The sequence below is a fragment of the Stigmatopora argus genome, chromosome 11, assembly GCF_051989625.1.
Source record: "Stigmatopora argus isolate UIUO_Sarg chromosome 11, RoL_Sarg_1.0, whole genome shotgun sequence".
NCBI classification, from domain to species: domain Eukaryota; kingdom Metazoa; phylum Chordata; class Actinopteri; order Syngnathiformes; family Syngnathidae; genus Stigmatopora; species Stigmatopora argus.
In genome coordinates this window covers 61,449-87,503 of record NC_135397.1, presented here as the reverse complement: position 1 = coordinate 87,503, position 26,055 = coordinate 61,449, and the positions used below count along the sequence as shown (strand labels likewise).

Here is a 26,055-nt window from a genome sequence, read left to right as displayed (position 1 = left end):
CAGGGCGGTTAGGGGCCCCTCCGGGACCGGAGTTGGGCAGCCCCGATCTGGGCCCCGCCAGACGGCCAATTGAAGCCGGCCAAAATGGCAGCCGCGACAGATGTCGTTCAAAGTTGCCCCGATTTCCACCGAGAGCGGAATCCGCGACACATCTTGTTCAAAGTTGTCCCGATTGGAGAAGAGGGAGTCTCGGAAAAGAGCGCCCCATGGGAAATGACACCATGTAGCATTTTATTCACATTGGAAAAGGAACACGGTGGATGGCGTATCAAGGGGTTTAAATAACACATGATCTCAGGGGACTAAAATCTCGGAAACATCACAAGAGTTACCAGAAGGAAACAGAACAATGAATTGCACATCTAGACGCATTTGCTTTTGCTGCGTGTGTATGTATGTGTACGTGTGCGCGTGTGCGTGGCTGCAAATGGCTGAGCCTTCCGTGACAGGGCACTCCTTTTATTATGCCATGGACGGCACTGGACGTCCTAGTCCAAATGGAGTGGACGTTTAGTGCCGACCGTGGCCCTGAAAGATGAGCATTCCCGCTCCTTCCTCCCAGTTTCAAAGAATCCAGCGTCGGTCTTTGTCGGTGCAATGCAGCGAGTTCAAAACTAGAAATAAAATCGACTTTTAATGGGTCAGCGTCTAAGGGTTGCTACCAGGGTTATTCTACAATTGTAATATGTAGTGTATGTATCGTAACCATGTTTAAGATGGGTTTTTTTTTTGTTAAATGAACGAAAGTCCATTGCATGCATCACTTGAACAGCTCGCCGCTACGAGGGGGTTTGACTTTGGGCTATCGCCCAGGGGTTAGGTTAGGGTGAGGGTCTTTCGTGTGACCGATATACCGGGCCTTTGTTTCGAGATGGGTCGACGTGTCGGGATGGGCCTAAGTCTTCCGTTCAACATTTGGAAGATCCAAGGTCGAGCGCCGGCCGCTCGCTCGCTCGCTGGCTCGCTGGCTCGGTCGGCCGCTCAGCCGGCCGTCTCCTCCCCCTCGTCCACGTGGTTGGACTTTCCCAGCGTCTTGATTTTGCTCAACGTCTCCATCAGCGTCTCCTTGACGCCCTTCTCCAGCAGCCAGCCCTCGCTCTCGCACTCGGGGTTCTCGGGGTCGGCCATGGTGTCCAACGCCGTGCTCAGGTACTTCAGGCCCGCCATGTCCGCGCACTACAAAATAGGAGCGACGGCGAGGGATGAGTCGGCCGGCTGCCTAGTCGAGGGCCACGGCGTTAGCTCGTCCAAGTCAGAAATGCCCCCAAATGGACGGGAAGCCAAGCGCGGACCCCGAGGGCAAAATAAACCTAAACAAAACATCGTGCCGAGTGTGGGAGCGAGCCCACGCTGCGGCCGGCCGGCTGGATTAGGGCCTCCAGAATAGTCCCTGATCCTTTTCATCCTTTTCATCCCCTCCCTCTCCAGGGTTTATCTACCACGGAGTATTAGGGACAAACAAAGAAAGGTAAAAATGGGGGGATTAAAGCCATAATCTTACCAGATTAAAGGCACGGTATCACCTGAGCCAAATCTTACCTTGTCATACGCCCTCATTTCGAGAGAAAAATAGCGCTAACGCTAGCAGGATCAAATGGCTTTATGGGGGCGATACGACCCGCCGGCGCATTCCCTCTCTCTGTCGACGACCCGATTTTTGCGGCAATATTGCCCACGTGGACCGACCCCCTCGGGGGACCTTCTCACCTCCAGCAGCGCCACGGCGACCACCAGGACACCGGCGGAGCTCATCAGGCCGCTGAAGTAGGAGAAGAGGGCCTCGCGGCAGCCTCGCGTCCAGATGTTGAGCTCCTCGCTGCGGTGGTCGTAGTCGTAGTGGGCCGAGTTGTTGGTCAGATGGTGCTGGATGCAGGGGCGCGGCGAGCCCGGGTTGCAGCAGCTGAAGGGAACGCTGTCCATCAGGAACTTGCCTTCCACGTTGCTCAGGAGGCGACTGCGGCGGGGGGCCCCCAAAAAAAGAGAAGAGAGAGAGCACGTGGCCCGGATGACCCCCGTCTCAGATTAAGGCCCGCCCGCCCGCTCCCCAATTAGGCTCTGAATTGGGACTCCAACGGAGTGAGACCAAGACTCCAAAGTGAGTTCCAAATGCAACTGGCTGAGAATCCTGGAGGCGGCCGATGCGCAGCGACTGACCTGGAAATGCCACCAAAAACCCCAACTAGTTTTTCCCGTCGGATTGACCGTGCGAAGCCGGTCCTCGCGGCCTCCCTTTTTTTCCCCTCAAAAGCGAAACCCCCGTTGAGTCGTGACACCCTGGCGCAGGGGTGGGCAAACTATTGCACTGCGGGCCGCCCGCCCACAGTGGCTGCGGGGGTGGAGCTTTTCCTTCCAAAACATAAGAGAGACACTTGTTTACTTTTTTAACCAATGTGGTGTCCTACACGTGCAATCAGTGGATTGCAGTCAGGTGCTTGCTGTTTTCAGCACAACCCCCATGGGTTCAACTGTCAATTGCAGAGGTGTGCAAACTATTCCACTGTGGGCCGGCCGCAGTGGGGGTGGGTTTTCATTCCAACCTATAAAGAGGACACCTTTTCTTCCACCAATCGGATGTCCCACAAGTGCAATCAGTGGATGGCAATCAGGTGCTTCTTGTTTTCTGCACATATCCCATTGGTCAAAGTGTCTGTGCTTGATCGGTTGGAACAAAAAGCTGCAGCCACGGCGGCCCCCGAGGACCGGTTTGGCCACCCCTGGTCTATTGGATGGCTTGGACCAAAAAGCTGCACCCACCCGCAGTGGCCCTTGAAGACCGCTTTGCCCAGCCCTGGTGTAGTAGACTTTTTGGTAAGTGATCAAAGTGCAGACTTTTGACCATTTGGACCCATTTAAGAGTGCCAAAAATTCAAGGGTTGGACATATGAAGATGTAGCATCCCATAAGACTAGGCCTGCCTTCATTTAACAGGGCTGGGCAAACTATTCCACCGTGGGCCGCCCAGCCCACCGCAGGTGCAGGTTTTGCTTCCAAGCCATAAAGAAGTCACCTTTCCACCAGTCTGCTATGTTACAAGCGCAATTTGTGGATTGCAGTCAAGTGCTTCTGGTTTCAGCACAACACCCGGTGCTTCACCCGCGTCAGCTTTGTCTGTGCAGGAAGCTGCACCCCCTACCCGCCGGCCCTCCAGGAGCGCTTGGCCCACCCCTGCCCTGGCGCCAAGACGTTTCCTCTCGTGACCCGTTGCCTGCTCTTTTTGGGTCGGCGCCACCTTTGCTGACGTGACAGCGTCGGCCGCGTCACGTATCGGTCGGAAGACATGACACCATTAAGGACTTAAGAGAACTCTCGCCTCCTAATCGGCCTTCATCCCCCACTGACCTCCTTCTCGCGTTAGCTCATTCCCAGGGGCACATGGAAACGCCTCTTGTTGACTCGCTTACATTTGCTGGAGTCCCTTTTGGGGGGGAGATTGGGGGCAAAAGTAGTTTTAGCACGCCACGCTCGCTAGCTGTACTTGTAAAGGTTTCTCTTCCTCGAATTGAATTGACATTGGACGCACGATCGATTCAGATGGCCAGACGACGATGGCGCGGCGCCAATCGGCTAAACTGTCACGCCAGCTCTCGGCGCCTTAATCGATCTTTGCGTAAAGCGCTTCAAAAATCCCAGCCGGCCGCGGGTAATCGAGGGTCCCGTCACGGCACGTTGGAAAATAACCCGGCTGACCTGTCTTTTATGTACAGAATGGCAATTCCATTCACTTGGTGGAGTTTTTTGCCCTCACGTCCTAGCTTATAGCTCCTTCGTAATAACAACTGAGCCGCATGACGTTGCGCCGAAAAGAAAAGAAAAAAAAACATCCCCCCCCCCGAAGGTGGTCTTTTAGGCCGAGGACCTTTTCACTGGTCTTGAAGTAAGCTTTTGCCATGACCTCGCGGAGCGGAGCGCCGTCTCTCGGAAGCGACGCTACTCTTGCGCGCGTAGCATTTGGGCCCGCCCTACCGACGAGGCCAATGGCAAGCGCGCCAGCGAGTCTAGTCTGGCTCTCGTCCGTGACGACGACTATTTGCCCCACGGAGTGAGGCTTACTCTCGGCCGACCCCAATGTCGTACGGGCTCGGCGAAAACCGTGGGCGACCGCGGCTCACGGACGACTTTCTCGGCGAAAATGCCATCGGACAGCGGAGGTACGCGCGAGAGAGCGAACGCCCGCAAAACAGCCGCCTCCCTCCCCCTCCCCCGCTACTCCCACGAAACGCCGGCCGTTTGCGAAGGACTCACTCTTTGACCTGGCCGTCGCTCATGTCCAGGTATCGGTTGCTGATCCACTGGATCTCGAACCAGTCCCTGAAGTTGAGGTTGCCGCAGCAGCGGAACTCGATCTGCGTCAGGTCCAGCGTGCGCTTCATGAAGCAACGGCCCGGCGTGTCGGTGTCCTTGTAGAAGCGGATGCTGTTCTTCAGGCCGCGCGACAGCGTCAGGTAGACGGCGAACTGCATGAGGAAGCAGAGCAGCGCCAGCAGGAGCAGCAGCAGGTTGAAGAGGCAGCAGAGGAGCAGGAAGCGCCGCAGCGCCGACTTCCACTTGGAGTAGCGGACGGGGTCCAGCGAGTCGTGGCAGACTTTGGCCCCGAAGGCGTTGAGGCCGACGCCCAGCAGGCCCGCCGCGATCAGCAGGTTGGGCACCAGGTGGCTCTCGCTCTGGTCCATCAGCTCGCTCCTCTTGCGCAGCTCCACCTTGAAGAAGACGCCCAAGCCCAGGAGGAGGACGCCGGCCAGGACCGAGAGCCAGTACAGCATCCACAGGCCCTGGGCCAGCTTGACCCGCTTCTGCGGGTCGAACTTGACCGGCATGAAAGGCATCTCGCCGCCCTGCGCTGCTGGCGACAAGGGTTAGGGTTAGCGTCGGGGTCGGGGTCGGCTTTAGGGTTATCCCGCCGCTCGGGCCGAGACCGACCACTCCGCCCCCGCGCTGGGCCCAAAGGAGAAGAACCGTTGGACCCAAACGGCGGAATCCGGAGAGTGGACCAAATCGGGGGAGAAAGCAGCGAGACTAAGTCCAAGTTATCGTCCGGAAAAATTCAGCCGGTCGAAAAGAGGTTTCGGGCTTGGGCGTAGGGTTAGTACCGAGTAACTGCTTTCCCTTTATTGGGAGAACAACCTCGTCGCTACTAGTGTGGGCAAAAACCCTACTCGAGTAAGAATAGCATTTAGGACTTTGGTCTAGACTATCGGTCAAAGTAGTGGTCAAAAAAACAAACGGGTTGATAAAAAGTGGTGGCCGAAAACAATACTTCCGTACCGAGTTAGCGCTTACGTTTTTTTGTCGGACGAGCACACCGGCGGAGCGGCCCGAAATGGGGGTCGCTGGAGTTCCTACCCACCTCTGGCTGCCAACGGGGTGGGGGCAGGCCTACGCTAATGAACGGGCCGGGCCGCGACCGGCCAGCGGGGCTCCCATGGTGGACGTCCACGAAAGTCAAGCGAGCTCTGGGGCGGCGGCGGTGGCGGCGGGGGCGCGCCTTCTCCTCCCGGGCCGGCGGCGCTAAGTGGCCCGTGCCTGCTCCTGAGCCTTCCGGCCCGTGAGCCAATTAGCCCTAAGCGGCCTTGCGCTAATTTGGGGGCGGGGACGTCCACGCCTCCATCCAAAAGCCCCCCCCCCCCCCCAACCCCACCCCGTCCCTCCGCTTGAGAGATTAAAGGGCATCTGCACGAGCGGGCGCGATTGCGGGCCTTCGGCTAAACAAATTATTCTCAGTGCCGGGATTAGCCATCGGTAGGCTGTCCACCCGCGTTTTCCCCAGAGCTGGCTTCCCCGCTTCGCATGACCAACATTGCTCGTACCCTCACTTTACTTGATCCTTTCGTGGCCCCTTCCCTCAATAGTAGGCGCAGCCAAAACAAGGTCACACGGTGTCCTCTTGTTTTTCCGTCCATTGCCGGACAAGGGTTATATCTAGCCCATGGTCCGAAAAACAAAAACAAAAAAAACGACATGGTCTAAAGAACCACGATGGGAGTACACCAAACTCCCATGCGGCACATTGAAACTCTTTGGGTGTGTTAGACGTAAAGTTTTAGCTTCTGACTCCAATTCCTAAATTTGTCTTCTCCCGTCTAACAATGGTGCGTGTTCAGCATCGGAGGAAGGAGACTGGGGTTGAACGGGTTCATCCACAGATGATTTATTCCTAATAAATGGATCCTTACAGAGCTTCGGCTCCCCCTCCCAAATATAAACCAGCTGAGCGCCGCCGTGCACAGTGGAGGATGAGAAAGACAAAAGTCCAAACCCGAGTTTGCCCACTTATAGTAATACAAATATGAATATTCATTCGCTGATTCTAATGAGATGCGGAGCGGTCCACGACGGTCTCGAGGGGTCTCCGTATCTCCCGGCCCGGGAATACACATGGTCCTAGGTCTCCGTCTCCGCTGTCTTTTGAAGTCTGCATCTTCTGTCTCGCACCTTGTCTCCGCTGTCCCTTGGAGCCCACCAGCTGTCTTCTTATCAGCGTGAAATCAACCTCAAAGAAGAAACTCAGAAAGACAGAGAACCTTTGTTCATTGTAATCGAGTTAAGAACAAGAGTTTTAATCCTACAGTGGTAATATATCAAAATGAAACAGCTACAATAAAATGAATGAGTAAAATATGTCCTATTTTTCAGGTGGATGGTACAGGACAGGCTTAAAAGGAATGCCATGAATGTTCTCTCTTCATTCATTCATTCATCTTCCGATATAGCGCGCACGCTCTTGTAAGGGTTGCCGGAGCCTTTCCCATGCCAGCCGACCCTAACCCCGACAGCGGCAAAATGCAGACCACATCCTAGACTGGTCGCCAGTCAGTCGTAGGGCACACGGAGAGACAAGCGACCATCCGCACCCCCAATCATAGCGTCACCAGCGGGAATTGAGCCCGCCCCTGCCCACACCAAAGTGAGGGGAGTGAACCAGTAGACTACGAGGCGCCCATCTCATTCCATTCAGGGCTGCTCAATAGGACGCGGCTCCACTGAGCGAGTCCCGGCCGGCCACACGGTGGCGGTGTCGTTCGCTCAATGCCAGCTCCCTGCGCCCCAAACAAGGCCAGAGCGAGAGCGAGAGCGAGAGTGAGAGCTAAATCGAGAGGTTCCCTTTCCTTGGACTCGCCCGCCTCGCCTCTTTTGTTTTTCTTCTTCCATCTTCTCGAGCGAGCGCCTCCAAATGAGCCCGACGTTGCGGACGTCGGCTCGTCACTCTCTCGTCGTCCCTTTTCGTCAGTTTGACTCACTTCTCCTTCCCCCCCGTCGACTTTTCAACTTAAAGTAGTCTTGCTGACGGGAAACATAAAAGTTCGGCAAAGTTTCGCTCGACGACACGAGGTGAGACACACGCACACACCGTTTTATATGCCTTTACTAATGTATTTTGTTGTTTTTGTGTTTTTGTTTGGTTTTTTGCCCCGTTCATTTATTGACTTGTTCGACGCTTTCGCCGTAGCTAGCTTACATTAGCAAACGAAGTCAGCCGTTTCCGGTGAGCTGCAACAAGCTCAAAGACGATCCTAAAAATGTATTGTTGAAAACAATGGAGACTGCTGGGGATGCTTTGATCTCCCGTGGGTCTGCCCGTTTCTTTTCAACGAATTGAAAGTAGAGGTAGTAAGCTCTTGAGCCCGAGCCGACCCGAAATTCGGTTGAAATCGTCAAACATCTATATTATTATTATTATTATTATCATCATTATTATAAAAACGATGTAAATGTTTATACAGGTCTTGTTTAAACTAGATTTCGTTACAAAAGACAGGCTTTAATCTGTTATCATAAATCACCCCTCCTCCTCCTCCTCCTCCAGACTAGGGTCGGGAGTCTTGAGTCCTCACAAATAAAATATTATATTTCGGGCTTGCATCGGGCTAGGGCCTGCAAATCAAGTTACTAATTCACCGGCTCGGGTCATGCCGGACTCTAAAATCCGCGGGCCGGGTCGGGCCGGATTTTTTTCGGCCCGATCTTACATCCAATTGGAAGGCATTTTCGGCTGGCTTTTGAGTGGACTTGTTGGCTGCCAGTGAGGGCGATAGACGTCCAAAGACGTCCAGACCGTTTTAGGACTCACTCGCAATTCAAAGAGATTGATGGATGGGTTGTCCACCGCCGTCAGTGGCACGGGGTGATGAGCATCCTCGCAGCCACTTCACAGCTCAAGTCAACTGTCACTGTCACCGTCCGTCCGTCTTGGGCCTGCCGGCTCGCTGCGCATTTTGGGAGCCACGCCATGCGTGTCCATTTTGGACCATTTGCTGTTGATTTGACGTGATGCAATGAACGAAAGTGGCCTTTTCACCCGCTGGATTCTTCTTTGCCCACAGATGTATTATTATCGCTACGACAACGCCGAGGTCAGCTGCTGCTACAAATACCTGATGTTTACCTACAATGTCATCTTTTGGGTGAGCCCGTCCGTCTCTTCTCTCTGCCTCGCGAGCGAGCGACCCAGAGTCGGACAAATGGCGTCTCTCTCGCTCTGGCGGGCTGCCGAGTGGGGTCGGATTTTTAGTGCCGCCCAACAATAAGGCGTATCGCCGCTCGGCTCCGCTCCATCGCGGTCGCTCGGCTCGGGCGTTTGAGTGGAAACCCCATGGGTTAACGCGGGAGCAAAGACCCGACCGACCGTGCCGCTCGGTCACCGTTTCGTACCGTCGCTTTGAAGCGGAGGGAGGCTGGGTCGGCCTAACCCCCCCCCCCTGTCGACTCGGTCATTTCTTTGTTGTGCGGCAGTTGGCCGGCGTGGCGATCGTCGCTGTGGCGTTTTGGGCCTGGAGCGAGAAGGTAAGTGGAGATGGCAACCCCCCCTCCCAAATGTTTTGCCAGACGTCAAGGGTCCGTCCTTTGCTTCAGGGCGTCCTGCTGGACCTGACGCAGGTCACCCGTCTTCGCGGTTTGGACCCGGTGTGGTTGCTGCTGTTGGTGGGCGCCGTCACCTTCGTCCTGGGATTCGCCGGATGCGTGGGAGCGCTCCGAGAAAACATCTGCCTGCTCAAGTTTGTACGTGTCCGACGCCAGAGGGCGCGCGCCCTATGGATTTTTCTTCCGCGCGCTCAACTAGGCTCATTTCCTCCCGCGCTTCGAAAAATCCACCGAACGCCCGTTAACTGGCGCCCGCGGAAGCACGACGAGAGCTTTCCGCCCATTCCAATTTTGAAGGTTTGTTTTGCGGCGCCCAGTTTTCCGGCGCCATAGCCCTGATCTTCTTGGCGGAGCTGGCGCTGGCCATTCTGGCCGTGGTTTTCCAGAGTCAGGTGCGCCAGTGGATCAACGACTTCTTCTTGGCCAACGTCAAAGCCTACCGAGAAGACATCGACCTGCAGAACCTCATCGACTCGCTGCAGAGGACGGTGAGGCGGAACGGGCGCGGGCCGCCCCCGGGTGGACCCGTCTGACGGCCGGCTCTTTTGCTTGGCGCCGGCCGCAGAACCGCTGCTGCGGAGCGCAGAAACCCGGCGACTGGGACGTCAACGTGTACTTTAGCTGCAACGCCACGCACCGGAGCCGAGAGAAATGCGGCGTCCCCTTCTCCTGCTGCGTGGACGATCCGGCCGTGAGTGGGCGCCTCTTCCTGCGTCGGTCGCCGCTCGCCGCCCACGTGCTCGGCTCACCGCCAATGTGCTCCACTCGCAGGACTCGGTGGTGAACACCCAGTGCGGCTACGACGTGAGAAAGAAACACCCGGTGAGCGCCCGTCACGGCCGTCTTTCCTCCTGGCGCCCGGGGACTGAAACTGGTCATCCTTTTCAGGCCGAGTGGTCGGATCACATCTACGTGAAAGGCTGCATCGCGGCGCTGGAGGACTGGTTGCCCGCCAATCTTTACACGCTGGCCGTGGTTTTTGTGGTCATCTCGCTGCTGCAGGTGCGAAACAATATCGCACTAGAGCCGTGGTTCTTAACCTTGTCGGAGCTATCGAAAAGCCACCAGTTTCATATGCGCATTCGGTGAACTCTACTTTAGTGACAAATGAACTAGGATTTTTTTCCCAAATTGAAGTCCTATAAATTCCCCGCAACACTGATTGGCCAAGCCGTGTCAGCCGGTGATGGTCAAGTGGGACACGTTATCGTGTAAAGACGTGACAATGTGTCTCGACCTCCGTGGCAGAGGCTCCGCCAAACTGACCGACTCTCGGGGTTCGATCCGACCCAGGTTAGGAACCACTGCACTAGAGTATTTGTCCAGAACGGAGACGGACGGGCGGGCAAAAGGAGAAAAAAAGGGCTGCCGCCGCCACTCCCAATTTTTGGGGCCAAGTGTAGCGTGGGTTACAAATAGCGCATTTCCCGGACTATGAGTCGCTCTGGCACAGTGGTCACAAAGGGGCCGGCGGGCGGAGACAAAAGGTCGAGGTGTGTCACGCCGGCCGCGCTCCCGCTGCTATTTTGCCAGACCAACGTATGGTATGGACTTGCACAACAGCATGCGTCTTGTGCCCCGCAGATGGTGGGCATCTACCTGGCCAGGTCGCTTGTGTCGGACATCCAGAAAGTGCGATTCTCCTACTGAAGCCGGGCGGGGGCCACGCCTACTTGCCCTTGACCCCTGCGGAAATGCCGCCACGACAGATAAGAGGTCTTGGCTCGCTAGCGCCCCCAACCCCCCCCCCCCCTCCCCGGTGCATCCTTCCTGCCTTTCTGCTAGCTACGTCAATCTTTTTGTACAATTGGGCGTCACGCCTCGCACCAAACGGAGGGTTTGGGCCAAAGGAAGTAAAAATAGGACCTCCGGGTCAAAACAGGGTATTACGACTTCAAGGTCAAAAGATTCGGGAAATCAAGTCACGCACCGGTGTTGGAATAAAAGGCTTACTAATTAAAGTCACACCGATATGGTATTTGTGAGAATATTTCAATTCCAAATCTTGTAATATTGCCACTTTGTCTAGTAGCGTGACTCGCCTTGTTCATATTCTGACTTTATTCATGTGGTGTTTTTAAAAAAAAAAAAATCCTTTGACCCTAATACTCGCCCGTCTGCTATAGGCTGAAATGCTGTGCCAATGCCCCCACCTGTCTTGTATGCCTCGCGTTGCTTTTCCCGATGGTAAAATTCAAACGGCACACGCTGCACGGACATTCCAGTCCCAACTCTGTGTCTTAAAAGTGAGCCCAAAGCTTATTGATCAAGGTCAAGGTTAAGTCCCTGATGCGGTAGCCGTTCATTGAGTTGAATTGAATTTTGTAGCTGTTTGCTGAAGTGGTGTGCCAATTTGTGCCTTTAATACTTTTGTATATAATGTTCGTACAATGTTTTGGATTGCATGTATATTTGATTCCTTTTCTTTCTATATTTCCACATAATGTCAACCGAGAAGTGCCATTTTGAGTTTAGAAAAGATGTCAGGACATGTAAGAGTGGATATGTGACCAGCACAGAGGGCTGGTGGGAAGGACGTGCTTTCACTTGAAAGATGCGTGCGACAACTTGTAAAGGCCTTAGCGGTTCCTAACTGTCCAGTCAGAAGGTGCAGACGGTAAGAGAAATTGTAGTTGTCTATTGTGTTATTTTTCCTGACAGTTTCTTTAAGTGAAATATTTTAAGTTACACAAAGAAAGGCCACATCCAAACTTACGGACGGTAAAGGAACAATAATGGCCTAAGATATTCCTTTGTTGTAAATATAACAATGTTCAGTTGTTTCGACTTTGTCACGTTGCTTGATGCTTGGAGGAAATCAAAACATCACTCCCGTCATACATCAGCTGATGCTTGGTTTAATTCTGACCAGAGGAATAGCGTGAGGGGCGGCTAACAATTGAATGCTTTTTATTGTCATTGATTGTCATTATACATTGGTTATTACCATGGTACATTGGCCTGACTTAACGCTCGATTTTGGGTTAGGGTTAGTTAGCGACCATTGGTCATTTGTCTCCATTGGGGCGCGCTCCGAGGCCGTCGTGTGGCCTCTTTTCTTTCTTGGAGCGGCCGGGGGTTGTCGCTGTGATGTGGCCGGATGGCCACAATATATACATATACATACATACATACACATAGATGTACATGTATACATACGGTAGGTCTTAACATTCAGCCATTTGCTTTGTTAAAGAGCCGGACAACTGATGGGAGGAAGGATCTGCGGAAGCGCTCCTTCCTTCCTGCAATGAGGGTGCCGCCGTCTATTGCTGAAAGAGCTTTGGGGGTACTCCACTCAGACTCATGCAGCGGGTGGGAGGTGCTGTCCATGATGCACATCATCCTGGTCAGCATCCTCCTCTCCCATTTCCTCCACACAGTCCAGAGGACAGCCCAGAACAGAGCTGGCCCTCCTGACCAGCGTATTCAGCCTGTTCCTGTCCCTCTCCGTGCTGCCGCATCCCCAACAGACTACTGCATAAAACACTGTAGGTGCCACCACAGTGTCGTAAAAGATCCTCAGCGGTGTCCTGCACAGTCCAAAGGACTCAGTAGGTAGAGAGAGGCTCTGGCCCCTTTTATACAGGGCATCTATGTTTGTGGACCAGTCTAGTTTGTGGTTGAGGTGAACACCCAGGTACTTCAAATTCTCCACAATTTCAATGTCTGTAGCCTGGATGTTCACCTGAGTGGTCTGTGGAGGATTCCTCCGAAAATACATTCGGTTACATTCTGTTTAATATTGAAACCATTACACGCGCGCAATGCAAAACAGACGAGACAAAAATACAATATTGGCCATTAGAACACAATAGGTACATAGAAAACACGAAAGGAAATCGTCTCATGTAGAAGGGGAGGTTTTACTGTGCTGCTTTTAATCGAACTAGCCCATTTTCTATGTCCATGCGACGGATTGTTTCTTTGCGATGTGGCAACCCCGATGCCTGGCCCCCGCTGACGTCGACGCGGACGCTGACGAAGTCGCTGCTGCGAACCGAGCCTCGGGCGAGAGCTCCCTTTCGGTGGACGCGACGCGATAGCCTTTGGGACAGCGAGACGGGTGTGCGGGCAGACAGACGGGCGGAGTACAGTGAGAGCACGGCGTCGCCACGAGACATGTCTGCGGCGGCCCCCACGCGCGTCAACAACAACGCGGAAGCCTGGGCCAGCTTCGATGAACACATCGTCCACGTAAGCTAACGTGCTAACTTGATTAGCCGGCGCAGAAAGGCACACGCTGAGCCCTAGCGAGAGCCCGTCACGTTCACGTTGTCAACTTTGTCAACCCGCACCGACAGCTAATGTTTGTGTTTGTGCGCATACTTTTTGTTTACATCATGAAAAGGTGACTCGATAAAATTATATTTCTTCGCGGCCCCAATCTGGCAGTATCATGCCGCCTTCACATGCGCTGGGAAAAAAGATGCTTGGTAGTCATTACGAATGCGTCCCTTGTTTGTGTTCTTTTTTTCATCGTCGGGGTAAAAGTCAGGTTGTTGTTTTAGCCCCTGGCCTAGTTTATTTATAGAAGGCAACGGAAATGCGGCCCACGCGCAGAGTGCCTCCTCGTCAACCGCCGTCAACGAGAACGTACATAACATTCGCGAGGATGAACTCAGAGACTGGCAACCCATCGCGAACTCGCGCCTCTCTGAACTGATCGCAAACACTTGGTCGAAAAAGAATCATTTTCGCACTGACTACTCTGTGTTATTATTCTAACCTGACAAAGATCATACCAGCTTATTATTTCCATCCCACCCGGCCGATCTCGGAGGAGATATGGTGGTCGAAGGTCGGTAGGTGGCAAAGGTTCATTAATGACGCGGCGCGGGTCGTCGCAGGGCGGAGGCTCGGCGGTGGTCGACATGGAGAACACGGACGACACGTCGGGCTCCAGCTTCGAGGACGTGGGCGAGATGCACCAGAGGATGAAAGAGGAGGAGGAGGAGGAGGAGGAGGAGGAAACGGAGGAGGCAGAAGAGGGCGATGCCGAGGCCGACTTCTTGGGCGTCAAGGGCTTCAAGGGCCAACTGGGCAGGCAGGTGGCGGACCAGGCGAGTGACTCGAGCACTTCGCCTTATCACATTGACTCGAGGAACTTTGTTTCACCCCACGCCACATTTAATACTTTGACTTGAGGAGATGTGAGGGAAAAAAAGAGGCTACTCTTATGCCGCCACTCTTTTCCCTCTTTAGTCCAAAGTCAGTCGTTCTACTTTAGAATGACTGGAGGTGTAATTTGCGCAGGTTTGGCAGGCGAGCAAGCGTCAGGCCTCTCGGGCCTTTGACCTGTATGCCAACATCGACATCCTGCGGCCCTACTTTGACGTGGAGCCCGTTCAGGTGCGCGGCAGGTAGGAGGCGCTCCGGCTCCAATAGCCCGGCCCCCATTCGCCCCCCCCATTTGACTGCGGCTGTTGCGCACGCAGGTTACTGGAGTCGCTGCTTCCCGTCCGTGCGATCCACTTCCCTCAGGTACCCGAATTCGCCAACGTGACGCCGCCGCCGCCGGCTAACGTGTCTCCCCCGCCCCCTCCGTTCTTAGAAGATTGCGGGCGAGCTGTACGGACCGCTCATGCTGGTCTTCACTCTGGTGGCCATCTTGTTGCACGGCATGAAGACGTCGGGGACCGTGATTGTGAGTGTGGTTCCGAGGCCGGCGCCCGAGTGCCGACGTGGCTAACGCGGTCGCCCCTTCCGCGCGTTCGCAGAGGGAAGGAACCCTGATGGGAACGGCCATCGGGACGTGTTTCGGTTACTGGCTGGGAGTTTCGTCCTTGCTGTACTGCCTGGCCTATTTGCTGAACGCCCAGATCACCATGTTGCAAACGCTCTCCTTGCTGGTGAGAATGAAATGGAATGCCTTCATTGTCATTCAAAGACGACGCCAACCGCGGCGTGCTGCTTTTACCCTCAAAAGAGAGGAAATGGCTAGCATGTTAAAACGCAAAAATGGCTGCTAACTTCATGTGTCACTTTTTTTTAGATCCCTTCCGCTTGGAAAAAAAAAGGAACCAATGCAAAAAATAATAATCTTGGCCTTTGTATTTGTCTGTGCGCTCAGGGTTACGGCTTGTTCAGCCACTGCGTGGTTCTCCTGGTGAGCTACAACCTTCACTTCCACCTGCTTTTCTACACCCTCTGGCTGCTACTGGGAGGACTGTCCACGCTGCGCATGGTGAGAGCTCGCCGGGTTCGGGCTGCGACCTCCGGGAACTTTTCCGTAGTGTAGCATAGCTTAGTGCAGAGGGGAAGGGGGGGGGGCAAATCATTCCACAAAGGGCCTGCATGGGTGCAGGTTTTTGCTCCGAGCCATAAGAGGAAACCTTTCCACCAATCTGGTATGTTACAAGTGCAATGGGTGCATTGCAGCCAGGTGCTTCTTGTTTCAAGCAGAAAGCTAATTGGTTCAACTGTGTTGGAGCGCTTGGAACAAAAACCTGCACCCACCCGTAGTGGCCCTCGAGGACCGGATATCCCACCCCTGGCTTAGGGTGTGGGTTGGGGGCTACCCTCAAGGCTGACGGTCACCCTGATCCCGCCAGCCACAGGAAAAGGACGGCAGTCGGGAAACGGGTCCGCCACGCAATCCGCGAACGAGGTCTTTTCTAACCTAACCCTTCTCCTCCCTCTTCCCGCACGGATTGAGATGAACAATGGCGGCGAGGGAAGCCACGGACGACAAATTCATTTTGGGGCCTCTCGGCTCATTTGCCGCCGGCTCCCCCCCCCCCGTCGGTTCGGGGCCGTTTTCTCGTCCCTTCCCGTCGTCGTCGGGTGACGGAAGAGAAAGGGACGACGCCGGGACGTCCCGGCGACTCGACGAGCGGACGGAGGGACTCCCGTGAACGTGGCTTCGCTCGCCGCCATTCTGGCTCGCTTGCTAGGGGCGACCTTCCCGTCCTTGCGCTCGCGAGCCGGCAACGTCCCGTCGGGTGGAAACCACTCACCGGCGGCGTTTTGCTCTCAGGTGACGGCCCTTTTGTCGCGCACGGTGGGTCCCACGCCGCGCCTGCTGCTGTGCGCCACCGTCTCCCTTCTACACATGCTCTTCCTGCTCTACCTTCACTTTGCCTACCACAAGATGGTGGAAGGTAGGCCTCTACTCGCTGGCGGTACCGGACCGGGCCTCTCGGCCCTGTCCCGCCAGGCGTTCGTTGTTGGGAAAGTGGAGCTCTTGCGGCTCCCCGGACACCGAGTGTCAGAGTCAAAAGCCTTTATTGTCATTATACAACAGGTGCATATAACCAAATTAGTGGTGCTACTTCACAAAGTGTGTGTTTCATTATAAACATCAATAAGTCATTGAAAAAGTCACGTCGGGCCGGGCAAGGTCATTCTAAAATATTACACAGTGGCACGATGGCTAGTGGAAAAGAAAATGATTTTGTGGGGGGTTCAATTGTCTCCATCTTCCAAAGAAAACGGGCTGAACTTTGAAGCCTGAAAAATGGTCCGATTCCCAGGGAATTGAGCCGTTGGACCGCCTGCCTCTGTGCTTCCAGGTCTCCTGGACACCCTGGAAGGATCGGACGTGGGTGCCGTGCAGCGCGCGACCAGAAACATGGACCGACCTGGACCTGGCGACGACGTCCGAGCCGCGTGACCTGGCGCCGACGTCCGAGCCGGAGCCGCGTGACCTCTCGGGTGGGGGTGGGGCGCCGGCCTTTTCATCTCAGAAGCGCCCGTCAAAGAAAGTGACTTTGTTGGGACTGCGATTTCTCACGGCAGTGCGGAATGCAAAACTAGAAAAGCGGGCGCTTTTGCCCATTGGCTGAATTTTCCCGAGGCCATCTTTCCGAGCCACGGCGGTGAAAATCTGATTGAATTTGGCCTGCTTCACCGTTCTAACACTGAATATGTTCTCTTCAACTGCGGACCTGTTCCATTTGACGTAGGGAACTAGAATGGGGGGTATTTTCTTTGACATAACCAATGCGACAAACGGACCTATCTGGCTTGGGTTTTGGGGGACTTTGTTGCACCAACTCATGAGCACTTCTAGTCATCCAATCTGTTCAGCCTTTAGCGCCTCAACTTTCCAACTGTTTTTCGGAACTTTGAACGCTTCTTGCCGACCTTGTTTTCAAAATAAATTCCAAGCAGTTACTCGATACTTGCCTATTCTTTTTTTGTTTTCCTTTTCAAGGCCAAGACGACTTGGACGAATGCAATTTCTCTCCCCTCTGTCCATCGGCGTCCTGTTCCGTCGAATGACTCCGACGCCAAATGGCCGACAGCCGCCCGACGCCCGGTCCCATTGGCGCGCGGCGCGCGTCAGGCATCTATCCTGATATACAAGATGTCGCCTCCGTCCTTTACGCATGCGCCGTTATAGTCACTGGCGCCTCCCGCCAAAAACGAAGGCACGGAGATGAAGATATATTTTTGCGCGAGCATCCGAGGCGGAAGGGAAGACGCGCCCGTGTACGAGCGCATCGTCAAGTCGCTCGCAAACTTCGGCGAGGTCCTGACGGAGCACGTCGGAGACATCCAGCTCGGCGACAAAGGTCAGAGAGCGTCCTCTTCGGTGGCACAGAGACGCTAGCCTCAGGACTAGCCGTGTGCCGTTCGTTGTATTTTATTTTTTGGGAGGGGTGCGGTGAGGTGGAGGGTTACCGGGACGCCACCGGGGTGCCACACCGGGTGGCACAGAGACGCTAACCTCAGGACTAGCCGATTCGGTTCGCATAGGCGTGTACGTCCGTCGGGGGCGGCGGCGGTGGGTGCCACCTAACTTAACTGGCGTCAACGCAGTGCTGGTTACCTTTTTGAAAACGGACCAAGTGGACGTTTGTGCTTAAAAGTAGTGCCTTTTGGGGGTTCGGCTAAGGCTAACCCAAATTCTCAGAAACCACCCCGCTTAACGTGTTGGTTGGGACCCAAGATTCTAGGAATCAATCCGCTAGATCAGGGGTAGGGAACCTATGGCTCGGGAGCCACATGTGGCTCTTTTGATGGTTGCATATGGCTCTGAGTTAACCCTGTCAGCTCGTCCCGAAAGGCCAGGAAGTCAACGCCACCCCTTTCCCTTTGACAGGCGAGGAGCGGCTTGACCGTGACATCCACGACCGGGACCTGACGTGGCTGGGCCGTGCCGACGGTGAGTTCCCCTCTTTAACCCACCCGCGCAGCCTGTCGTCGACTAACTCCCAGCCTAACCGGCAGCGGAATCAGGAATCGTCAAGGTCAACCACGGGAGCCTAAACGGCAAAACCCCACCCTAAGTCGCGCCTCGATCCTATTGGAAGCCGGTCGACCTCCCAGTCCGTCAGTCCATCTCCATCGTCACTCCTTAATCCACCCCAGTGCACGGACGACAGTTCTGACAATAAAGAAGAGAAAGACGCACTTCCCGAGGAGAAGGAAGGGTCCGTATCTTTGGAGCCCGACGGGGATAACCGGATGACCACCGAGAATTTCTGCTGCGGGCACTTTTTTTTCTTCTAAGCCAGGGGTGGGGAACCTATGGCTCTGGAGCCACATGTGGCTCTTTTGATAGGTGCATCTGGCTCGTTGCTAACCTGTGAGCTAAAATATGGAAATTGCTGGTGACAGAACTGAGATATTACATCTAGAACTGCTTTCATCTTCATTTTTTTGGGGCAGTAGACTCTTCTGGAATGCATCCTCTCATTGATTAGCAAAAGCATAAGAATCTTTTAAAAAATATTCATTTTTTCCACTTTAAAAGTGGTGAAATGACTAAAAAAAATGAAAAGGCACTCGTTTACATGTATGTATTTTGACTTTTAAATTCGTAGTATGGCTCACAAGGAATAAGATTGGAAAATAGGAATTGTTTGTGGCTCTCTTCGTCAAAAAGGTTCCCCACCCCTGCGCTAAGCCATTTCAAAAAGCTGCGACGACCCCGGGCGGGGGTGGCCAACCAAATACATGCGCTCTTTTCCTGGGCTTTTAGCAAGCCCAGCCGTGTCTGTTATTTTTCCAAGAAGAGGAGTCCAAGATTAAGATAAACCCGGTCGGTCCGGCAAAGTGGCTCCGAGACCAGCATTAGAGTTGACCTGAAAAGGAAGCACGGTCGTGGCCGGAGCCCTATCTGACCACTCCAGATTTGGCTTGGATTTGAAAGCGGCACAAAAAAAAAAGAAGCACGTTGGCACACAAGTTCTCTTTGCACTTTTCAACCCCCAAAACAAAAGAGAAATGACACCAAGTAAAGACAAAGTACGTATATGATATTTTGCAGCTCCCGCGTGTTCCGAGAGGCCTCGGTAAAGATGATTTTCTCCCTTTTTGGCATCTCATCGGAGATTTCTTAAGCTTAAGTATCAAAAGGAGCGACTGTCGCAAACCTTGGATTGGAGTGGTTTTTTTTTCTTTCTTTCCCCACTTGAGGGGATTACAGGGCTCTCTTCTCCTCATTGGTTTAGCAGCCCAACGTGACTTTGGAGCAGAAACGAGCGCTGCGCTTGCTGGCTTTCTTCTCTTCACTTGTCCTCTGCGCAGGCAACAGCTAGACGTAGCTTCTCTCTCCGTCGTCTTTCTCTTTCTACCGTTTGGGTCTGGAGGCCACTGGAGCACGCGCCGGAGCCCGCAAATGGCCAAAGCCACGGCGAGAAGCGCCCTCACATGGACGAGGCCGAGAGGCTCCGCGACCGCCACCTTCGAGAACACCCGGACTACAAGTACGGGCCCCGCCGCAAAGTCAGGGCGGAGGCACCGGCGGGGAGTCTGCGCTTCTTGGCCGAGGAGGCGACTTTGGCGACCTGGACGAAAGCCACGGGCTGGACAAAAGGCCCACCCTCCCGGCGCCTCACCTCCGTCGGATGGCCCAGTTCCAGTGGCCGGCCTTCGGGGGGGGGGGGGGTCTTGCTTGGTCCCCCGCCCGGCTGTGCCCGCAGGTGGCGGCTTATATTCTCCTCCCGGCCGCTGCCTGGGCGAGTAAGAGCGGCGCCGGACGGCGTCGTACGCGGCGCCGGGAAAAAAATAAGCATCAGCTTCATTAGCGGCGGCTAGCCGCTCTGGACGGAGGAGCCCGCCGGCCGGCCGTCTTTCTACTCGGCCGCCCCGGCAGAGTCATTTGGATGTTGCATTTTAGTAAGCCAGAAGTGCCACGGGTTTTGGTAAGATTTGGCCAAAAAACAACAACAAAAAACTCACCCTGGACTTGGGGGAAACCTCCCCAATTTTCATCCGCACACCTCCAGGATGGCCCCGGCGTAGAGCTGCACGCCGTAGAAAAAAAAGAAAAAGAGACCGGCTCATCGTTAATGCTTTTCCTTCCAAGTCATACAGCCCCAACCGAGCTGACTGACAAAGTTGAAGGAGCGGGGTTTGGCCTGCAAGAGAAGCACCTGACGCCAATCCACGGATTGCACTTGTAGGACGCTAGTATTGTGGAAAGCTTTGCTCTTTCGACGTTGAAACCAAAGCTCTCATTCTGACCCTTTATTTAGTCTGACCAGCCCTGTTAAATAAATGCCTAGTCTTATGGGATGCTTTGTCATCCTTCATATGTCCAATGCTTCAATTTCTTTGAGGCGCTCACTCGCTCTTCAATGGTCAAAAGTTCACACTTTGATGGCCATGTTTGAAATAAGTTTTAAAAAATGTATTGAACTGGCTTTTGACAGTTTATACCAGGCTTTGCAAAGCCATCCGCCACATAATAATAATAATAATAATAATAATAATAATAATCGGACATAGGCCATGTCGTCATTACCACAACACAAAAAAGCCTACTTGTCATCACACGCAGAAACTGCGTGTGACGAAATTGATGGTGCTTCTCCATAAGCTACGTTTAGTCGGCAAAAGACCTAAATAAGTGTAAGTTACGGACTTGTAATTTGTCATTCCGCTGTTGTGGATACAGGTCGCTTACCTCGCGATTACATACAGGTCGCTTACCTCTCGATTACCGCACACTGTCTGCCACTTACCTTCCTTCAAGTCAGCTAGGAGGCGGCAGATCACCAACCAAACATCTATTCATATGCCGCAGAAGGGAATGTGTGTATGTTAGCGCGAGTTTAGATGTCTGATGGATGTGGGGAAAAAGCTATCCTTAAGCCTATTTGTCCGAGCTTTGTGGGACCTATAGCGTCTGCCAGAGGGCAGCAGCTGGAACAGATTGTGACCAGGGTGGTAAGGGTCCCCTATGATGTGCTTGGCTCTGCTGAGGTAACGCGGGCTGGCAATGTCTTCAAGTGAGGGCAGAGAGCAGCCGACAATCCTCTGGGCAGTGTTAATCACTTTCTGCATGGCCTTTTTGTCTGCCGCCGTGCTTCCAGCGTAACATACATAGGTGACGAAGTTGAATCAATGGGGGTTGGGCCAACGTGGGTGGGGAGCGAGTAGCTTTTGGTTCAAGTCATCCAGGACCGAACGAGCTGGCAAAGTTGAAGCAGCGGGGGTTGGGCTGTGTGAAGCAGCTGACTCCAATCCACTGATTGCACTTGCGGGACACTAGTATTGTGGAAAGCTTTGCTCTGTCCAGGTTGAAACCAAAGTACTCACTCTGGCCCTTTATTTAGTTTGCCCAGCCCTGTTAAATAAATGCCTAGTCTTAGGGGATGCTACATTTTCCTTCATATGTCCAATGCTTCAATTTCTTTGAGGTGCTCGCTCGCTCTTCAATTGTCAAAAGTTCACGCTTTGATGGCCCATGTTTGAAATAGGTTAAAAAAAAGTCTTGAAGTGGCTTTTGACAGTTTATACCAGGCAGGGAGGGGTGGCTTTGCAAAGGTGACAAAGGCACATACATAGGTGAAAAAGTTGAATCGACGGGGGTTGGGCCAACGTGGGTGGGTGGGGAGCGAGTAGCTTTTCGTTCAAGTCATACAGCACGGACCGAGCTGACTGACAAAGTTGAAGCAGCGGGGGTTGGGCTGTGTGAAGCAGCTGACTCCAATCCACTGATTGCACTCGCAGGACACTAGTATTGTGGAAAGCTTTGCTCTGTCCAGGTTGAAACCAAAGTACTCACTCTGGCCCTTTATTTGGTTTGCCCAGCCCTGTTCAATCAATGCCTAGTCTTAAGGGATGCTACGTCTTCCTTCATGTGTCCAATGCTTCAATTTCTTCGAGGCGCTCGCTCGCTCTTCAATGGACAAAAGTTCACGCTTTGATGGCCCATGTTTGAAATAAATTTTAAAAAACGTATTGAACTGGCTTTTGACAGTTTATACCAGGCAGGGAGGGGTGGCTTTGCCAAGGTGACAAAGGCACATACATAGGTGAAAAAGTTGAATCGACGGGGGTTGGGCCGCTGTGGGTGGGGAGCGAGTAGCTTTTCCTTCCAAGTCATACAGCACCGAACGAGCTGGCAAAGTTGAACCAGCGGGGGTTGGGCTGTGTGAAGCAGCTGACAGCAATCCACTGATTACACTCGCAGGACACTAGTATTGCAGAAAGTTTCCTCTTTAGAAGTTGAAACCAAAGCTCTCATTCTGACCCTTTATTTAGTTTGCCCAGCCCTGTTAAATCAATGCCTAGTCTTAAGGGATGCTACATTTTCCTTCATATGTCCAATGCTTCAATTTCTTTGAGGCGCTCACACGCTCTTCAATGGTCAAAAGTTTGCACTTTGATGGCCCATGTTTGAAATAGGTTAAAAAAAAGTATTGAACTGGCTTTTGACAGTTTATACCAGGCAGCTTTTCATTTTCGAAGCCACCCGGCACGACATAGCTAACAAAATTGAATCAATGGGGGTTGGGCCGCTGTGGGTGAGGAGGGGGGAGCTTTTGGTTCAAGATATCCACCACCGACCGACCGAGCTGACTCACAAACTTGAAGCAGCGGGGGTTGGGCTGTGTGAAGCAGCTGACTCCAATCCACTGATTACACTCGTAGGACACTAGTATTGTGGAAAGCTTTCCTCTGTCCAGGTTGAAAGCAAAGCACCCCTGCCCGCACCCACATTGTGGAATAGTTTGGCCATCCCATGACACATTCAACAGGAATCCCCCCCCCCCCCCCCCCCCCCCCCAAGCCAGCAGGAGGAGAGACTAGAATGCCCTTAAATTGTCAGGATTTGACTGCAAAAAATGACAGTGACCTTTTAACCTCCTAAGACCCAGACTCTTGCAAGGCATGCATTTGTATTTTCTCTTTGATAGTTCGGCGAATTGGGACCGGGTGAGTGTAAAAAGAAAGAATGATCTTTTTACATGAGGTCCTTTCTGAGGAAAATGATGTCCACATCATAAGCGGACGCCAGGCCCTTGGAGTCCAAAATGTAACATTGTAGTCTTGCGACAACCAAAAATATGACATGTGGACGCCAGGTCCGAAGTGACCACTAGTGACCCAAAATGAGACCCAGGGGGAGTGCACTGACTCCATTTTTTGGTGTGTGTGTGCCAAAATGGCATTTTCTATTTCCCGACATGGCTGCTTTTGTTCACCAATCTCCTTATTTTGTCTCTCTCCCTCCCTAGTTACGCCATCATCATGTGGGAGGTACTCTCCCGGCAAATTCCGTACGATGGTAAAACGTAGTCGCCGTGGTACAAAGGTGGCGTTTTTTTTTTCTTTCTTCCTAACTAACCTGAGCGACGTGGCTTTTTGTGTTCATCAGAAGTGAGCAACCCCATGAAAATCATGTTCAACGTGCTTCGCGGGATGCGCCCCGACACCGGCCCGGACAGCCTTTCCCAGCAGATACCCGGCAGGGACACGCTGGCGTGCTTGATGACGTGCGGCTGGACCGCAAATACTGACCAGAGGCCTTCCTTCCTCGGTAAGTGGACGTGGGCAGGTCGGTGGGCAGGTCGGTGGGCAGGTCGGTGGGCAGGTCGGTGGGCAGGTCGGTGGGCAGGTCGGTGGGCAGGTCGGTGGGCAGGTCGGTGGGCAGGTCGGTGGGCAAGTCGGTGGGGAGGCCGGCCAAAGGCTTCATTCAGCAAGGAGTAGGCAAGAGAAGCCGTGTTCAGAATATTTCATATTCAATGTTCCATTCAAGTTCAGAAAGTTAAAGGTTAAAGAGCTGTTAATACAGACATTTGAAACGGAATAAAAATCATTCATTTTCTCTACTTAGGCAGCCAGTGTATATCTCTCATTATTATTATTTTATTTTTGTATTACTGATTGCTTGATTTTTTATTCATCTTTAAGTTAATTTATCTAATTCATTATTTTTTTGTAAAAAAATTAAGATATTTGATAACGTTGGAATGTTTTATCAGCGCTTTTCTTGTGGAAATCCTGATGCGGCCCAGTCTCACCCAGACTTGGCCTCTAGCGGCCCCCAGGTCAATTGAGTTTGAGACCCCTGATGTATAGTAAGGCTTTTTTCGAAAAATTTGAAATAGTATAGTAAGGCTTTTCTTTTAACAAACAACATACTATAGTAAGGCTTTTTTCATAGAAAAAACGACATAGTATAGTAAGGCTTTTTTTCTTTCAAAAACAACATAGTATAGTAGGGCTTTTCTCTTAAAAAAACCACATAGTATAGTAAGGCTTTTTTTTTGTTAAAAAAATGACCATGTATTGTATACGGTTTATTGCTCTTTATGTCTGTCAAGTCAACTAAGCAGAAGATACGTCTGCCCTCTTCCACACCAACAGGGGGCAGAAAAAACCCAATCAGACTAAACTCTCCTCGCTTCCTGCCTGAAGTCATAGGTCATAACCAGTATGAGATCAGTAGTCTAGCCTTGAAAGTACAAGACAAGACAGGCAACCATGGAATCAAGGAATCAAGGAATCAAGGAATCAAGGAATCAAGGAAGCAAAGAAGCAAAGATACCCTTCAGTTCCCAATCATACGCAACTGGTAGGATCAAATTTAAGTACCACTTTGATTCCAGCTGATTGATGCTCCGTTTGTTTCTCACAACCATAAGTTGTATAAGTGGCATTGTTTGTGCTTTCCTTTCACTTGGATGACTCTTACTATCAATCTCTGTCAAGTGAATATCAGTATTCATTGACTCAATCAGTTGATATGACAATTGACTTGCACTTCCTTCCACTCTATCATTTGAACTCCCTTCTATATTTCTGTAGTAAATTGAAGATGTTACAAGTAAACTCAAGAGCAAACATTTGTTCAACATAATAGTAACTTGAAACTTGAATGATGTCACATGCTTCCTTCTTTAAGCTTTTCAACCTAATCCTTTCCTATCACCACAAACTTCAAGAAAATGAGAAAAGAATTTGAGTTGTTCATGCTGTGAGAAGATCGGGGCCTTTTTCAAGTGGGGCCAAAAAAAAATTGAAGGAAGTACACAACAACTGGACAATGTCAAAGTCACCAACATACACTCTTTTTCCAGCCGGAATACTGCCTCATGGACCACTGGCTTTCAAGTCTCCAAAAACCTGGGTTAGGATTAGGGTTCGTGCCAGGGAGGGAAATCAAGAGGGAGGGAACTGTTGAAATCAAGCGGAATCAGGAATGGTCAAGGTCAACCACGGGAGCCTAAACAGCAAAACCCCACCCTAACCCTTCCCGAGGAGAAGGAAGGGTCCGTATCTTTGGAGCCCGACGGGGATAACCGGATGACCACTGACTGAGAATTTCTGCCGCTGGCACTTTTTTTTTCTTCTAAGCCAGGGGTAGGGAACCTATGGCTCGGGAGCCACATGTGGCTCTTTTGATGGGTGCATCTGGCTCGTTGCTAACCTGTGAGCTAAAATATGGAAATTGCTGGTGACAGAACTGAGATATTACATCTAGAACTGCTTTAATCTTATTTTTTTTGCAGTAGACTCTTCTGAAATGCATCCTCTCATTGATTAGCAAAAGCATAAGAATCTTTTAAAAAATATTCATTTTTTTTCCACTTTAAAAGTGGTGAAATTACCCAAAAAATTGAAAAGGCACTCGTTTACATGTTTGTATTTTGACTTTTAAATTCCCAGTCTGGCTCACAAGGAATAACATTGGAAAATAGGAATTGTTTGTGGCTGTCTTCGTCAAAAAGGTACCCGACCCCTGCGCTAAGCCATTTCAAAAAGCTGCGACGACCCCGGGCGGGGGTGGCCAACCAAATACATGCGCTCTTTTCCTGGGCTTTTATCAAGCCCAGCCGTGTCTGTTATTTTTCCAAGAAGAGGAGTCATACGCGGCGCCGGGCGCCAGCGCCAGCGCCTGAGCGGAACGTAACTTCATGTGGATTGGCGGGAGCGACTGCTGACATTTCAAGTGGGAAACTCCCCTTGTCAAAGAACATTTTAGAAATAGCATTCACTACTTTATTGATTCAA

The 26,055-nt window shown here is 52.4% G+C and overlaps 4 protein-coding genes across 15 annotated transcripts in view; 3 read left to right on the top strand and 1 right to left on the bottom strand.

Moving 5' to 3' along the window:
• Positions 1-214: 214 nt before the first annotated feature.
• Positions 215-5,536, bottom strand: prph2b (peripherin 2b (retinal degeneration, slow)). 2 transcript variants are annotated; one of them, XM_077613839.1, is made up of 4 exons: positions 5,278-5,536; positions 4,243-4,837; positions 1,708-1,954; positions 215-1,176 (listed from the first exon to the last, which is right to left on the bottom strand). In XM_077613839.1, the coding sequence occupies exons 2-4, from the start codon at positions 4,821-4,823 to the stop codon at positions 982-984; spliced, it is 1,023 nt and encodes a 340-aa protein (XP_077469965.1). In that variant the 5' UTR covers positions 4,824-4,837; positions 5,278-5,536; the 3' UTR covers positions 215-981. The 2 variants fall into 2 exon arrangements, with proteins under 2 accessions (XP_077469965.1, XP_077469964.1); XM_077613838.1 differs by having other exon boundaries at positions 5,345-5,535.
• On the top strand, positions 2,655-11,638 carry tspan14 (tetraspanin 14). Of its 2 annotated transcripts, none has more exons than XM_077613840.1 (9): positions 2,655-2,808; positions 8,319-8,399; positions 8,728-8,778; positions 8,848-8,994; positions 9,174-9,344; positions 9,422-9,547; positions 9,628-9,678; positions 9,745-9,858; positions 10,441-11,638. In XM_077613840.1, exons 2-9 carry the CDS (start codon positions 8,319-8,321, stop codon positions 10,504-10,506), a joined length of 807 nt encoding a protein of 268 aa, XP_077469966.1. In that variant the 5' UTR covers positions 2,655-2,808; the 3' UTR covers positions 10,507-11,638. The 2 variants fall into 2 exon arrangements, with proteins under 2 accessions (XP_077469966.1, XP_077469967.1); XM_077613841.1 differs by lacking the exon at positions 2,655-2,808 and adding an exon at positions 7,002-7,326.
• A 153-nt stretch (positions 11,639-11,791) lies between these two features.
• yipf3 (Yip1 domain family, member 3) lies at positions 11,792-16,979 on the top strand. 2 transcript variants are annotated; one of them, XM_077613834.1, is made up of 9 exons: positions 11,792-13,053; positions 13,707-13,919; positions 14,113-14,219; positions 14,295-14,340; positions 14,414-14,503; positions 14,577-14,708; positions 14,930-15,043; positions 15,836-15,959; positions 16,371-16,979. In XM_077613834.1, exons 1-9 carry the CDS (start codon positions 12,760-12,762, stop codon positions 16,469-16,471), a joined length of 1,221 nt encoding a protein of 406 aa, XP_077469960.1. In that variant the 5' UTR covers positions 11,792-12,759; the 3' UTR covers positions 16,472-16,979. The 2 variants fall into 2 exon arrangements, with proteins under 2 accessions (XP_077469960.1, XP_077469959.1); XM_077613833.1 differs by having other exon boundaries at positions 14,411-14,503.
• Positions 16,980-17,094: 115 nt separating this feature from the next.
• Positions 17,095-26,055, top strand: part of LOC144084962 (uncharacterized) — a 32,499-nt gene continuing 23,538 nt past the window's right edge. For 2 of the 9 annotated variants that reach the window (XM_077613851.1, XM_077613849.1), the window contains exons 1-4: positions 17,095-17,375; positions 23,277-23,326; positions 23,417-23,578; positions 24,409-24,616. In XM_077613851.1, coding sequence (XP_077469977.1) covers positions 17,095-17,375; positions 23,277-23,326; positions 23,417-23,578; positions 24,409-24,616 — 701 coding nt within the window. The other 7 variants (XM_077613853.1, XM_077613852.1, XM_077613850.1 and 4 more) reach the window with 6 other exon arrangements.